The 14719-nt window shown below is 33.6% G+C and overlaps 1 protein-coding gene across 1 annotated transcript in view; it reads left to right on the top strand.

Annotated features, from left to right (window-relative positions):
- Positions 1-366: 366 nt before the first annotated feature.
- The window catches only part of LOC134746315 (zinc finger protein 177-like), a 78772-nt gene continuing 64419 nt past the window's right edge, over positions 367-14719 (top strand). Inside the window, exon 1 of the mRNA XM_063680714.1 lies at positions 367-1008. Within this exon, the coding sequence (XP_063536784.1) occupies positions 820-1008 (189 nt within the window). The 5' untranslated portion in view covers positions 367-819. The remainder of the gene's footprint in view (positions 1009-14719) is intronic.

Genomic DNA, 14719 nt, shown 5'->3' with positions numbered 1-14719 from the left:
CGCAAGACTTTAGACAAACACACCTTACGCCAATAAAGCACCTAATTAAAAAACGGAACGTTAAAAAAACACCTGTCGTAAGAAGCCGAAAAAGCTCAAAAGCAGAAAGGTGCGCGTGCGCCGAGCGAGGTTCTACGCCGCTCTGACGGGCGGCGCACGAACCTGGCAGGTGCCGCCTTTGGAGGGGAGCGCACCTTACTACATCTTACAAACATATCCCTACATTTGATATGGAACTTATTGGTAGCGATATAAGACCCATATTTCAAAAAGGACTATGACAAACTCTTGCAGGGCTTTACTCCTCTCCTTTTTATCGAGCAAAAAATGAACTGTAAACGCGATCACGGCCGCTACTAAGGTCAATGTTAGCGCTTCCTTCAGTCTACGTTCAGAAACGGCGCGCGCATCTTGCGTGTGCGCTTACCGGTACTCCCGTACTGTGCTGATATTGTACCCTAAACGGACGATATTGTGACGGGTTGAACGAACTTTGATAAAAATGACCATCTAATTTTTTTGTTTACTTTAACTTTGAGAATAGCCGTGCCTGACTTATATGAGTATATGCAGTGATTAATTTACACTGACGTTTCACTGGACGATCGATCACGCATCCAACCGATATTTTGTCGGCGACATCAGCGACTGATAATCGGAGAGACGTACCTTTTTTCTTGTAATAAATTATTTATACTCATTAACTGTGATGGACGAGTTCAGTCACATTCTCGGGGATTACTCATTTGTGGCATGACTGTGGGAGGACAAATTTAATCCTAATTAATTAATCAGTTTTGACTGAAAGTGCGTGCAAAGATGGAGACTTTGGTGTTAATACCCCAAGAACTGAGCTTGGCTTTGAGGCCTGGTGGTGCTAGAGGAAGGGAGGCATCAGTGAATGTTTGGACATCACAAGAGCTGCCGAAGGGATCCCTTTTATACCCTTTTCAAGGAACTATAAGAATCGACAAGCTTCACGTGTACTCCTATGTTCCTGACCACGACGTGAGTAACAAACTGTTTATTACTTACGTTTTTATTTAGGAAATGTTTTATTCAATGACCTTATTTAATTAAACTATCCGTGAATTCATGACATAAATTTGAATATGTAGATTTAAACTCAAAAATACTGACAGCAGGTACTTGATTTACATTGATTGCGTATGACTATGGCCTGTTCTAATTTAGAATTATGATTATCATTTGAAGACTTTGGACTTTTTCTTTGAGATGCATATGACATGACAACGTCTCAAGTAGTAATACGTTAGTAAAATATGTATTTTGTCATAGACTGTATCAAGGATTGCCAGATAAAATTTTGGACCCGGGTATGTCCTTAAACTACGTCCAAAAGAGAGGTATGGGCACTGTGAATGACATCTCGCTTTGTGTGGTAGGGCACAGGACAGCGGATGTCATTCCAGATCTAGAGCAGAGCCCAACTGGGGAGGTACCTCCACCTTACAGAAAACCGCAGCCAAATAACACTAGACCCTAGTGTTAGTGTTGTGTTCCTGCCGGTGAGTAAGGTTGCCAGAGCTCGAGGGAGAGGAGTGTTAGGGTCGGCAACGCTCATGTAACTCCTCTGGAGTTGCAGGCGTACATAGGCTATGGAGACTGCTTAACATCAGGCGGGCCGTATGCTTGTTTGCCACCGACGTAGTATAAAATTAAAAAAAATATATGCTCTCTACCTACCGCCCATTTGCTGATACTTCCATACTTATTTGTTTATGACTGCGACTCTAGTGAAAAGCGGTGCAAGTTCCATACAATTTTTTGAAGCATATACCGTTTTCCACATTCTAACTGGGTCCTAACTGAATTATAATTAACGCAGAGCAAAATTTACTGCATCTAGAAACTTGATTTTCACAGAAGGCTATTTACGTTAAGTAATAATCCACTAAGAAGGGGTTTTACGACATATTAATACAACCCCTAAAATAAGGTTAAAAATTCCACGCTAACGAAGTCATAGGCAAAAGCTAGTACTTTTACAATTATATGTATTTAACTATAACAATAATTGCTTTTAGATGAACTTATCTTAAAGGGCCTCTGCGCTGTTGGCTCTCGGCCCCACGCACGCCGTCAAAGGTCTGAGACCCCATGGTCCCAAGGTATGGAAAGTCAGGCAAATAATAAAAATATTTATTTATCAGCTCACAAAGGATTTGTAACAATTTCACAGTAAGATAATAAAAAATAAAATAAGAGATGATGTTGGATCCTTTGTGAGAGACTGGAGTCTGAACTAGGCATATACTTGTATTACAGATCATCAGGCTCTCACCCCGGAGAAAACATTATACCTACCTATATTATTATAGGATATGTTACTAAATCTACAACGACTAAAACACAATACTGAAGATACAGCCTACACACACTACTACAGTTAGTTACCTAATAAAAAAATCGCGAGACTTCCTTCTATAACCAGTAAAGATTCTAATCGGAATTTAAAAAACACATATTAAATGACAGTAATTACGCTTATTATATCAGAATAAATTATTTAAAAATGGTACAACATTAACATTTGATTTTGTCAAGTTTAATGGATATGGGCGTCCTTGGTAAATAAGTAAACGACACATTTTATTTCAATTTAACTACTCAGATTTTGAAACAATTTGTATAACACGTGTAGTGGCTTGCTATTAGGTAATTAGATAAAGGTAAGTATAAAAATATTCAAAAGGTAATATTATTTATTAACCTCCTACTTGTCTATGGACGAAGTCGCGTCCGCGTACACGTTGTTAAACTGGCACTACACAAAATGTTTACCCCCATTTTATGTTAAACTAGAATTTTTATTATTATTTAAACATTATCGCATAAATATTGGATTTAATGTCAGAAACCTTTCTCTACTTATAAACTAATCTGCTCAGCCGTTTTGACGTTAATGAACAAACTGTATCCAAATATACAATTGTTCTAACGTATACTACTTGTTTGTTATAAAAATAAAGTACTTGATTTAACCGGTCAAACAAGCGAACTATGAACTAGAAAGGCCACCGATAAGAATTTTGGTAGGTAGAAAATTTAGGGACATATCATTTTATTAGAACTTGAATATAACAATGAGATTTAAGCTAGTTATTAATTTCGTTTACGTAGTACCACTGTATATATCTTGTATACCTACAGATAAAAATATAACAATGAAATATTATATGTTAACAAATTACGCCCAGGCTCGATTTCGCAGATTTTGATTGTTTCGGTTAGCTTCTGTATTTAAATACATAATATATTATGAAACATAAATAAAACATATATTAAATATGAGGAGTCTCATGTTGTGCACTGATGGGAGGGATAACATCAAAAGCGTATCATTTTGAATTAAATGAAGACAAGTATTAGAAACCAGTTAACAGAAAAATGAACCAATTTTTCATGTCGAAGAACTATTCGACGTTGAGACATATAGCGCAACTTCCCTTGACTGCCGGCTTACAAGGTACAAGGTTACAGACAGGTAATTATATAATGAGGATTGTGATCTATGAGCAGGAAGTAGATAAATTAATTCAATTACTTGTATTGACAAATTCATCAATAGATACAGACTGAAGGTTTAGTAGATCTTTTGATTTTATTTAAAAAAAAACCTGCATATAACCGTGATCTACTTAATGATCAGGAAATATAATCATTGATCAATTACTCGTAGACGGTATACATAATAATTAATAATATAGGTATTACCAAAGATAGATATAACTCCGTAATAGATGGATACAGTCTAAGGAAAAAACGTGCCTCGAAAATCAAGAAAATTTGATTCTCGTTCAGAGGGCGCTACTAGTTTTGGCCTACAGTCGTATAGATGGCGTTGACGGTTTCGTTTGTTATTTAACAATTTTAACGCATATCAGTGAAATAACATGGGTCAAAATCATCAAAATAATTAATGCAAATAAAAAAAATCATTTATCTATATTTAAATACATCTTATCGTATTTTTACAAATCTTCAATTATAGTTTTAAAGTGTGTCGACAGATGGCAGTGAATTTACTGGGGTTACAAAATTTACTATGACATTACCGCTCTAGTATAAGTTACTCTATGGTATTACCGACTGAAGTTTTAGTATAAGATCCATTAAGGTCTAATCTAAGTAATTAAATTGATGTCATTAATTCCTTATTTAAATGGCAATTTTTATAATAACAACATGCGTTAATTTTTTAATTAAGTACCATGTAGCAATATACAGTTTACAAATCAATCTATAACTCACTTCAATCAATTGAAATCATATCGTAAACGGAATGATTTAACGCGGTCCCTTGAGCAACGCTGAGCTTACGTCAGAATTAGAATTACTTAATAGGTAGAGTATACTGGCAGTACTTAAAAAAAATGGCTCGATATTTATATGTCGTAACCACATAATGAAAAAGTCAAACCTAATATGATATGGTTAGGTATATCATGAAATTATAAATAAAATTATATGATCTGGCCCACACAAGTACATACAAAAATACGACTAAGTATTATTGAGGTGTAAATTGTAGCATTTTTTAAATCATTATGTATTGATTTAATTTCGTATGTACTTACGTGAAATAAATAAAATTACTTAATTGAGATTAATGAATGAGAAATAATATGATAAAGTACTTATATGGTATAGTAGTAATATGGTAAGGAACTTCATTTAATTTTGTCCCTGCCTCTTTTGTACTCACTTTGATGCAATAAAAAATTATGAATTATGAAGAGTAAAATTGAATCAAAGCGCTATAGAAAAAAACACCAAACATAACGTACTTACAACAATGTTATTTCAAGAACCTATTCCACACCAAAACGCATATAAAACACTATTGATAATGGTTGAACTGTTTGATACACTTACGGTCGGTAGCATCAAACCTACTGACGGTTTGTATGTAGTTCATTACAATTTTTGTGAGAATTATAGACGACGGAATGTTCAATGTTAATCAGTTCGTCAATTGTGCACGGTGCAAGGCACCCAAAAAATGTTGTTACAAAGGACACACATCATAGTTTAAGTATTAAGATGATATTATATAATAATTTTTCCGTAAGTTATCTATTTACCCGTCTTTAAAAAGTAGGTACTAACCCTTTAAAATTTTAGGTACTTTTCCACATTACTACTAACACTCGTCAAATAATCAGTAATTACACAGAACAGACAGAAATTTTAACGAAACAATCCAGTAGCATTGAAAATAAAATGTCTTCAACTTTCCCATTCATTACAGATAATCCATACTTAGGGCGTCAGTAAACATCGTTATTTGAAAGTAATGACTCCCTTCCTATGTTATTTGACTTGCTCGTTATACCTGTTCAAATGAATACAAACAGAAAACTTATAGGAAACCACAATGGTTTCGAAAACGTGAGTGTAGCCTTGAAATATACAGAGATGTACAAACTTGGTAAAGGATTGGTTTTAAGTATACATATTTACTACAATGTATCGGAATCATAACAATTGCATAGCTGATTTACAGTGATTTAAAAATTAATAATGTAGGTAATGACATTTTGGCAGCCGTCTTGTTACAAAAATATTATAACTTATATCACTTATACAATTAAAAACACTCCAACAACACTTGGCTTGTCCAAAGTCCGTCAAGCTATTTGAGAGGTTTGACCAGTGGAAGCTTCATAATGTCGATACTTGGGCTCTGGGATAAAAGGCAACTCCATTTATTTCTAGTCTGTGGGCTCGACTCCTCACGTCCGTCCTCGGTTACCAACGAGATGAGAGTTTAAAACGGACGGATGGACAAAAACCAGATCATAAGCAACCGCATGATTGTGCTTTTCGCGGCCAGCCGTTGATTTTCTAAATAAGCTAGCGCTACAAACTTGCATCACAGAACTTTGCCGTAAATGCGTTTTTTTGGTCAAATGCTGTTGTCTTTTGACCTGTCTAAAGTTTTTTTTACAGTTTAGTAATCATAGACTTCTTAGTTTCCCTGAGTTTGGTAGATCTTCAATTAAATTTGCTATAATTACTAATAACAGAACTGTTATTATGCGGGAAATACTGTTATTAGTACGTACTTACGACAAGTTGACATACCGATTAAGTCATCAAGTTTTGTAATTCGACTCATTTGTATGGACTCTGTAAGTACTTTTAAATAGGTATTTGTACTACTAGTACATAACTTTGTAGACCTTCATTATTTCATAAATGCATACCCACTATAGTTAATGAAAATTTTTAATCAACCAGAATACAAATGTTTGGTTTTGTTTATCCCATGGCTCCCACGTTGAACATAATTTTGTTGTACCTAAGTATAAGGTATTTTAGTGAGAATAAATACAGTTTATTTATATAATTCAAAAATGCAGTTTTCACTGGGCGTGGGCTGCAACGTAAAGCCGGAGCCACAAAAAAACTTGGTTTCTATCCAATACTTTATAGCAAGGAATCTAAATGCATTTCTTTATGCGTACCCAAGATATTAGCTTCAGAGGTTTCTTAAGTGAGACACAAAATTCTATATAAAAATAGATATACCTACGGAAATGTAGATAATATTCGAATAGTTAGAAAGTTACCACCCTTTCTCACTACCTATGCTTGTTCATAAACTAGATAGAGCACGAAATGAATAATAGCAAACTGCCTTTTGGATCCATTTTAGTTTATTTAAACAGCTCTAAGTTGTCAGTAGTGGTATTTAAAACTACCACTGATTACTCAGGCGTTTGGGGATACTAGTTTTAACTAGGAAAACACGTTTTATTTATTATTACGTGTAGGCTTGGTTATGTAGCTTTTAAAACTATAAATGCTTAATACATAGTCATGCATTGGTTTTATTTTTATTTCAATTGCGTTTTTTATTAGAACATTGGCAGCGAGCAGCAGCGACATACGCATGCTTTCTTAAATACTACAAACCAACAAGTGGAATCCCAGCGGTCATCTGAAAAACCCTCAAATACACTAGGTATATGTGTAAGTTCAAAGTCTGGGTAAAATGTAAACCAATCTGTTACTGAAACAGTGAGGCAAATCAGCCCAGTCATCCTATTGGGCAGGTGAGTTTAATAACAATTGCTTACAAAAAATGTACTAACATTTTAAATCGCATCTCGTTTAAAAATACCCTCAAATTTATCTTAAATAGAGCCACATAATCTAGTAGCGTTTTTATACATCCAAAGCACGCGCCTCTTCATAACCACTACTTTGTTCCTCACAAGAAGCTAATTACTATTGTACTGAATTTTGACAACGGCCATTTATAATTCTTTACACAGTCTTTATTGGACCGGAATGTATTAGCGGTGTTGAAATTTAATAATTGGTCCATTTCACTCGTTAGGTACACTACGATAATGACTAACTGAAGATTTGGTTGCGATACGTGCATTAAAGTTTGTTGCTCACAAAAATTGCATTTTTTACCAATATTTTTATATACTTACACAATTTTTATACACAGTTAAAATAGGGTATAACATTTTTATTTTAAATTTAATATATTTTATTTAATTATGATTAACACTAGGTTTTAATCATGTATTAGTAAATTACATTTGTGAGATATCTCAAAGGTTTACTATAGGTATTAATAATATCGTTGAACTAACAACACTAAAAAGTAAGTTACTTTTAGATACAACTAGTAACAAGTGACGAAGGGAAGCCTATGCTTAGCAAATTGCAAGCTGAATAAAAGATGATGAAAATAGTAATATGCCGTTGATGATGATGATGAAAATACATAAGTAACATGGGGCTAAATATGACGGATATTAAAAATAACAATAAAATTATTTGATAATCATATCTACATAATAAAATAATCATAGCTAACCTACGCATAATAAGTGTACAAAAACATATAAGTTACCACAGTAGAGAGTGCAAATCTCATTGTTTTAACACAAAAGCGAAAGTTCATTCTTCACTATGAGATAATTAGGTGTTTCACCTGTTGCATGGATTGCGTCACATGAGGTTTTTCCTCAATTGTATTGGACAGTGAACTTGTATGGAAAGAGTTTTTATAGCCATATTGTTTACGTGTCGGAAGCTATTCAGGTTAATTTATTACGCGGGGCGTATGAAGTGCATCATATCGCAGAAACAATATGTTAATACTTAATAAAACTTTTTCAAAGGATTTAGATAACTACGTATCTGATATTTGAATTGATTTTTTTTTCCAAAAATTATACCAATGCTACATACTCGTAAATCTCAATATTACATATAACATACAGTGAAACCTGGATAATTGAAATCTCAAGGGACGGTAAATTTTGTATCAATTAACCAGGTTTTTCATTTAAGCAGGTCGTGCCAATTAACGAGGTTCAAAAAAACGTTGTTTCAATTATAGAGGTTCTCTTTAGCAGAGGTTGTGTTCTGACAAATTTCTTTTATGGAGGTGCAAATAATCATTGAAAGTAGATTTAGAAGCTTACATTCTTTGTTTCTGGTCTATATATTATATAACTTAGTCTTGCACTTATATACTACATTAATCAATACTTTATTTTCTTATATTCGTTTGGGTTTTAAAATTTTTCCCTTAAATTGTAGAAGAAAGTTTCATTACTATCTCACCTACTACAACAGGCTGTGAAAGATACCCAATAAATAAAATTATTTCTGGTATTATATAAATAAAGATTTGAACAGTTTTGGAATAAAATAATCATTGCTATAAAATATATATCTAACGACAGATATACAAATTACGTTGATGACACCGCCACCCTAACAATTTTATAATTTTAAAACATGTCATCTTGATCTAGATTATCTGAGTTCAAAAAGCAAGAGCATGTCAACGTTCCTACATAATAGCTTCATTTTTCTCGCCCATACTACAGAGAAATTATGGAGTTCGCACGTTTGCCGCCTTTTGTTTTTTTTTATCACAAAGAATTATACGAGTAGCAGTCATTTCCTTAAAATTGTTGAAATTGTGACGATACCAGTAATTATGAAGTAAGACTAGACGCTGTATAAAATGTCTCGAAAATGCTTGTAAAATATTACATTGTAAGACATTTTCACAGGTAGGTGATTCATTTAAATTAAAATAATTATTGTATTTACCTAACAAGATGACTAGATATTCAGATTTTATTTTTATACAGTTTAATAAAAACCCATTAGATCGGTCGGGTTCTGATATTAGGTATACCAGGTTCCGATTATACTTAGGTGGCGTTTGACGAATCTTTGGGGTTAAGTATGTTAAATCTTGGGTAGGTACCTACTTATTATATATTATAACAAGCCTTTAACTATCACGCAACCTCGCTCCGCACTTAAATAATACAAATATACCTTGTAACAAATTCTCATTTAAAATTCTTATCGGTCCATAATTAAAATCATTCATAATCTTGCCAGTAATTGCCCGCAACCGTTTAATTGATGAATCACGAAACGCTCAAAAGTGATTTATTTTAAAATGAATATGAATATTTTTGTTGGTGCCTGTGTTTATAAAGCATATGCATATGCTGGAGATATTTAAACTTAGATAAAAAAATATTTGCAGATTATTAAAATGTACGGTTAACCATGAGTTAAGGCATTTTAGCCAAAAGTGAATTTTTGTTGTGAGTGTACATAATTCACCTACAAATAATTCGGTTATTATTATTATTCACTTTTTTAACCAGTTTTGCATCATGAATTTGTGTTTTTATAAATATAAATAATTCCTTGCAATTTAATGTTAGTAAATTATTTGTCAAAAAGTGAAAAAAAACAAAAACTATTACTGTAACGGCCATCAACCACTTCATCAATAGCGAAGATGAACAAAAACCGGAAAAAATGTACCAAAGAACTACACAACGAGTTGTTCCTATCTAGGGTATCACTTTTTGTTGTAAGTAAACAACTTTGTTGTCAGTAAACAATATTATTTTAACAACCAACAATGTCGTATCGTATATAAACTGGCGACGTAAACAAGTCAATATTAACATAATACAAAACACATCATTACTAGTTTATGGCGAGTGCTTTCAAAATGGAAAGCGCTATGCGAAAAAGACCCAGAAGCGGTGCAAGTGGCCAGTACTTAATATTCATGTGAATGGACTCATGTAAGAAGTTACCACTGAGACAACTCAACTGAGAGATAAACACAGTTTACACAGTACAGTTATGTACCTTGAGTGTGATGAACCGTGACGACCAAACATAGTAAATTATGATTCTTCGTGACAGATCTGTTATTGGATTACTCAAATTCTTATTATTAAAAGGTAATAGGACAAAATTTACAACTTGAATTATTATTCAAGATATTCACTTTAGTAGTTACTGTATCATAGCATCCTATACAAATCCTACACGACGCCAAAAAAAAACTAGTGGCTCTTTGAACTGTGACGTCGCGAGCATAGCTTAAAACTAAATAAATGTATGGATCCGCCATTTTGAATAATTTCCAAAAACTGATTCGATAAAAAAAAAATCTAATTACTTATTGAAACTGCTCGAAAATTGCACGAAATTTAGTTAGGAATTGCGACCAGTAGTGGAGAACAACTGGATATACGAATACATTTTTGGCCAAGCTGAAACGGTGACTTTCGCTAACGCTCGGTCAACTAGGCACTAAGGAGAAAATTGGTATTATGTACTGTTAAGGTTTGATCCGTACTTCTTTACCTAATGTTTACATAATCTAGAAAAACAATATTTTATTATTTAAAACTCAAATAGATAAACAAGGAACTAATTTTGTCTCACCATGATCATCAGTCTGATGCTCTGTTTCAAGCTCAAAGAGTCTTTAGGACTAAAAAGCTGTACAGTCATTAATTACTTATGTAAAATCCGCGTAACAGATACATTGAATTTTGATAGGTTTTGCTTTTAATAATTTTTTATGTCTATATCTGTAATATCACTAGTTTGTTACTAAATTTAGATGTACAATTTTCCATTGTGAAACTTGAAATCATAATAAAATTAACATTAGTTATCCACAACATCTAAAATAAACAAGAATATTATCTACAATACTTTCTTCTGCCAATTTGTTTGTCGTGCCCTACAAGGTATATTATATATATTTTAGAATTCACAATTATCAAGTTATACAATTATGTAATTCATGATCATTATTATGATGCTGCTTGCGTCTTGGTTAATAGCGTTTACCGTGGACCAAGTTAGTTTCACCTAGCCGGAGGACAAAGGATTTGAATAACCAATCGTCGCTTCGAAGCAGACCCATAAGTTACGGTTTGCGTACTATGTATATACATATCATTATTTATTGTAGCATAAGTTAATACTTTTAGGTACGAGTACTATACAATTTTAAGTTTGAAACAACTCACAGTGCATCTCACGCATACCAATAAGCGGGAGCGAGTTGTCTAATGACACGACTTCCAGTGCATTTCGCACTGCACCAATTAGCGTGAGCATTGTCAAAAAACTAGCATAACATGATTAAAACCGTAACAAATTGTTAACTCAAATTTGGAATCCTGGCGTGGACTGGCTGAGAGTGCGGAATTGAAGCGCTAAAGAGGACAAACTTCGGTGTTCCAAAGTCCTACAATTGTATGTAAGAGTGGTACTTATTCGCACTCATTATGCAAAATAGAATAAAAAGCAACCACGTTACAATGAAAGTAGTTGTTTCCTTTTTACGAATATACTTAAGTATAAATGGATCAATAACGTTCGGATTTTTTTTTGTACCTAACCTCTTATGAAAAAAACAGATTAAATTTAATTTTATTTTTTTAAACAGGCGACTTTCCTATGGACATTATGAAAGTTAATGATTTGGGATTTTTTTAAAGATGTAAAACGTTTGAACATACCTATAAGGGCAAGAAGATCAGGCTTTATTTTCCACTTACTTTATGATGTCCACAGAAAAGACGCGTAACCTTAATTTATACTAGGTACTTAAAAAGTTTGTAACCCCAATTCACGATTGTTCATAATTCACGGTTCAATTTAAAATATGAAGTACATACAGTACAGTAGCTACATTCAAACATATTTTCTAGATTAATTAAAAACCGATATTCAATATCTGATATTTGTTATTAAAAGTGGACAAGCCATCTGTAATAGTCCAAGGGCATAAACTGTGTGCCCCGTTATTCGATTCCGTACCCGAGTTTACGATTGAACCAATATCTTTGCTTGTTTATGTGCAGAACCATAAGACCAGAGTTTATTGAGTAGTGGGACTAGATGTTGCATAATATTATCACGTCACATTCGCATTACTATCTTACATTACAAGGAGGCCTTAGTTAAGTCACAAAGGACTGATCCTTTACCTATATGTATAAATATTTAATTGTATCCAATATGTATATTTTTAAAATGTATAATGGTTAATTGCCGCGATTTGTGTGTAGCATCTTTTAATCAAAAAATACTGTCTTAATAATATTATTAATTCATTAAATCATTGTTACAAGTTTTATACGGACTATCAATTTGAAACAGGCGCAATCAATTACACACTTGTTTCACTCACAAATCATATTAAACATTTCACTTGAGCGACTCGTCGTTTTTATTTCTAGAAATTTAATTAATCGAAAACAGATGGTACCTTGTTAACCGATGGTATTATTCGGATTCGGTTCTTAATTGAAAAATCGATAGGCGATTCATGATCTTTTGAAAGATCGCGCAAATACAATGCGCACACGCTGCGCCATTGACTTTCTATGAAGGACGATAATCACCTATTGTTCATAAAGTTCATATAGCTACGTAAATGTAAGAATGTAGTTTGATATCCAGGTTGGGTTCAAAATCGTTAATCTTATTGATTCAAATAATATATAGTAATGTTTACAAAAAACCGGCCAAGTGCGAGTCGGACTCGCACACCGAGGGCTCCGTACTTTTTAGTATTTGTTGTTATAGCGGCAACAGAAATACATCATCTGTGAAAATTTCAACTGTCTAGCTATGACGGTTCATGAGATACAGCCTGGTGACAGACAGACGAACAGACAGACAGACGGACAGACGGACAGCGGAGTCTTAGTAATAGTCCCGTTTTTACCCTTTGGGTACGGAACCCTAAAAAGAGTTGGCTCGAAATGTCAAAAATCAAAGACAATTACAATTCGATTATTCGGGCTTCATCAGTTCAGAGGTTCACCAAATGTCGATTTACGATAGAAAATGCACGAGTTACAATAAATAATTACCCTAATCACTATAGTTAGGTGTGCCTATCTTATTTGAAGCAACTGCTAACTTTTTAGTGTTTTGTTTTGTATGGTCATACAAGATTTCTCGAAGATGGTTGGTCCGATTTGTATTTTTTTTAAATGGTGGTTCATAGTTTTTATAATCGCATCAGAACCCGATTATTGTACCCTAGAAAAATCTAGAGAACTCTTTAATATAAGCAAACTAGGTGCATATATTATACCTACATTTTAATGTAGTAATGTAGTATCTAATCTAAGTAATCTTAATGTGTTGTGTGTGTAGTAAGTAGTAATCTTAATGTGTTTTGTAAACATACCACAACTATTTATAATGCATAATGCAAGAGGCCTTTATATTAACCCGTCGTCTATGCTAATATTTGTATTGGTGCAAATCTAAATAAAATATAATTTGCAATGGCAACAAATAACACCATAAATAAACTATAAAAATTTTTTAAGGCTTAGAGCATTTTTATAATGTGCCCGGTTTCCAAAATTTACATATAGTTTTGTAGTTAGCGTGACTGAATTCCCACGGCTGCTGGTTTGGATTTTGAATTCATTCGGCGCCCAGAGCTAAGGATATCGTAATTTTAGAGTTTCCGGGCAATTGATTATGGTTCCCTAATTCAGTTATTTGCAATTGGTATTCACATTGATCAGCGCGTCGAAAGTTAGCGTAAAAGCGCGGGTGAAGGTGCAATATAAGCCTTGCGCACAACAATAAAGGTGCCGTTCGGATGTCAAGTATGAGGCGTTTGCCGCCGCATTAAGGATGACACGTCAGACCGGGCCGTGTCCGGGCCGGAGCTTCCGGCGCTTACTTTTCTATGACATGACAGGTGATCACATGGTGCTTTCCATAGAAAACGAAGCGCCGGAAGCTCCGGCCCGGACACGGCCCGGTCTAACGTGAGTCATCCTTTACTACTCAGCTGTGATTATGACGTTCAATCCGTCACTCATTTTACTAAGGAAATTGACAGATACAGCGCCTGAATCAAGGTAGCTTGACAAGACGTAAGTAGCTAACTCTTATAACTAGCTATTGCTGTTTCCTTATTTACTGCCTAATATTCCTATTGTTTCTTAAAATCTTATTTTGAGAATACATTTGTTAAAATACTTAATTTATTCAAATTTTATACTGTGTTTATTTTCAACCAGGAAAGAATGATTTTTACTATGTGTGAAAAAGGAGAATAAAAAAGCGACATAAAATGTATCTAACCATTTATTTCGTCATATTACGGCTTATACGTGCAACGTGCAACCATAAGAACCCCGTAATGGATGGTAATGAAATTCTTATCTGTTCAAAAGTTCAAAATGATCGATAGAGTGACCAAAGGTAGACATTATTTTATCGAATGCATACATTTTTGAAAGGTAAAAAAGTTTTTAGCTTACTTAGTAATATTAAGAATAGTAAACCTTTTTTAAATAAACCTTTTTGTAGAGAAAGGGTAAACGATAAA

The sequence above is a fragment of the Cydia strobilella genome, chromosome 1, assembly GCF_947568885.1.
Source record: "Cydia strobilella chromosome 1, ilCydStro3.1, whole genome shotgun sequence".
Lineage (NCBI taxonomy): Eukaryota > Metazoa > Arthropoda > Insecta > Lepidoptera > Tortricidae > Cydia > Cydia strobilella.
This window is presented reverse-complemented; position numbering and strand designations above follow the sequence as displayed.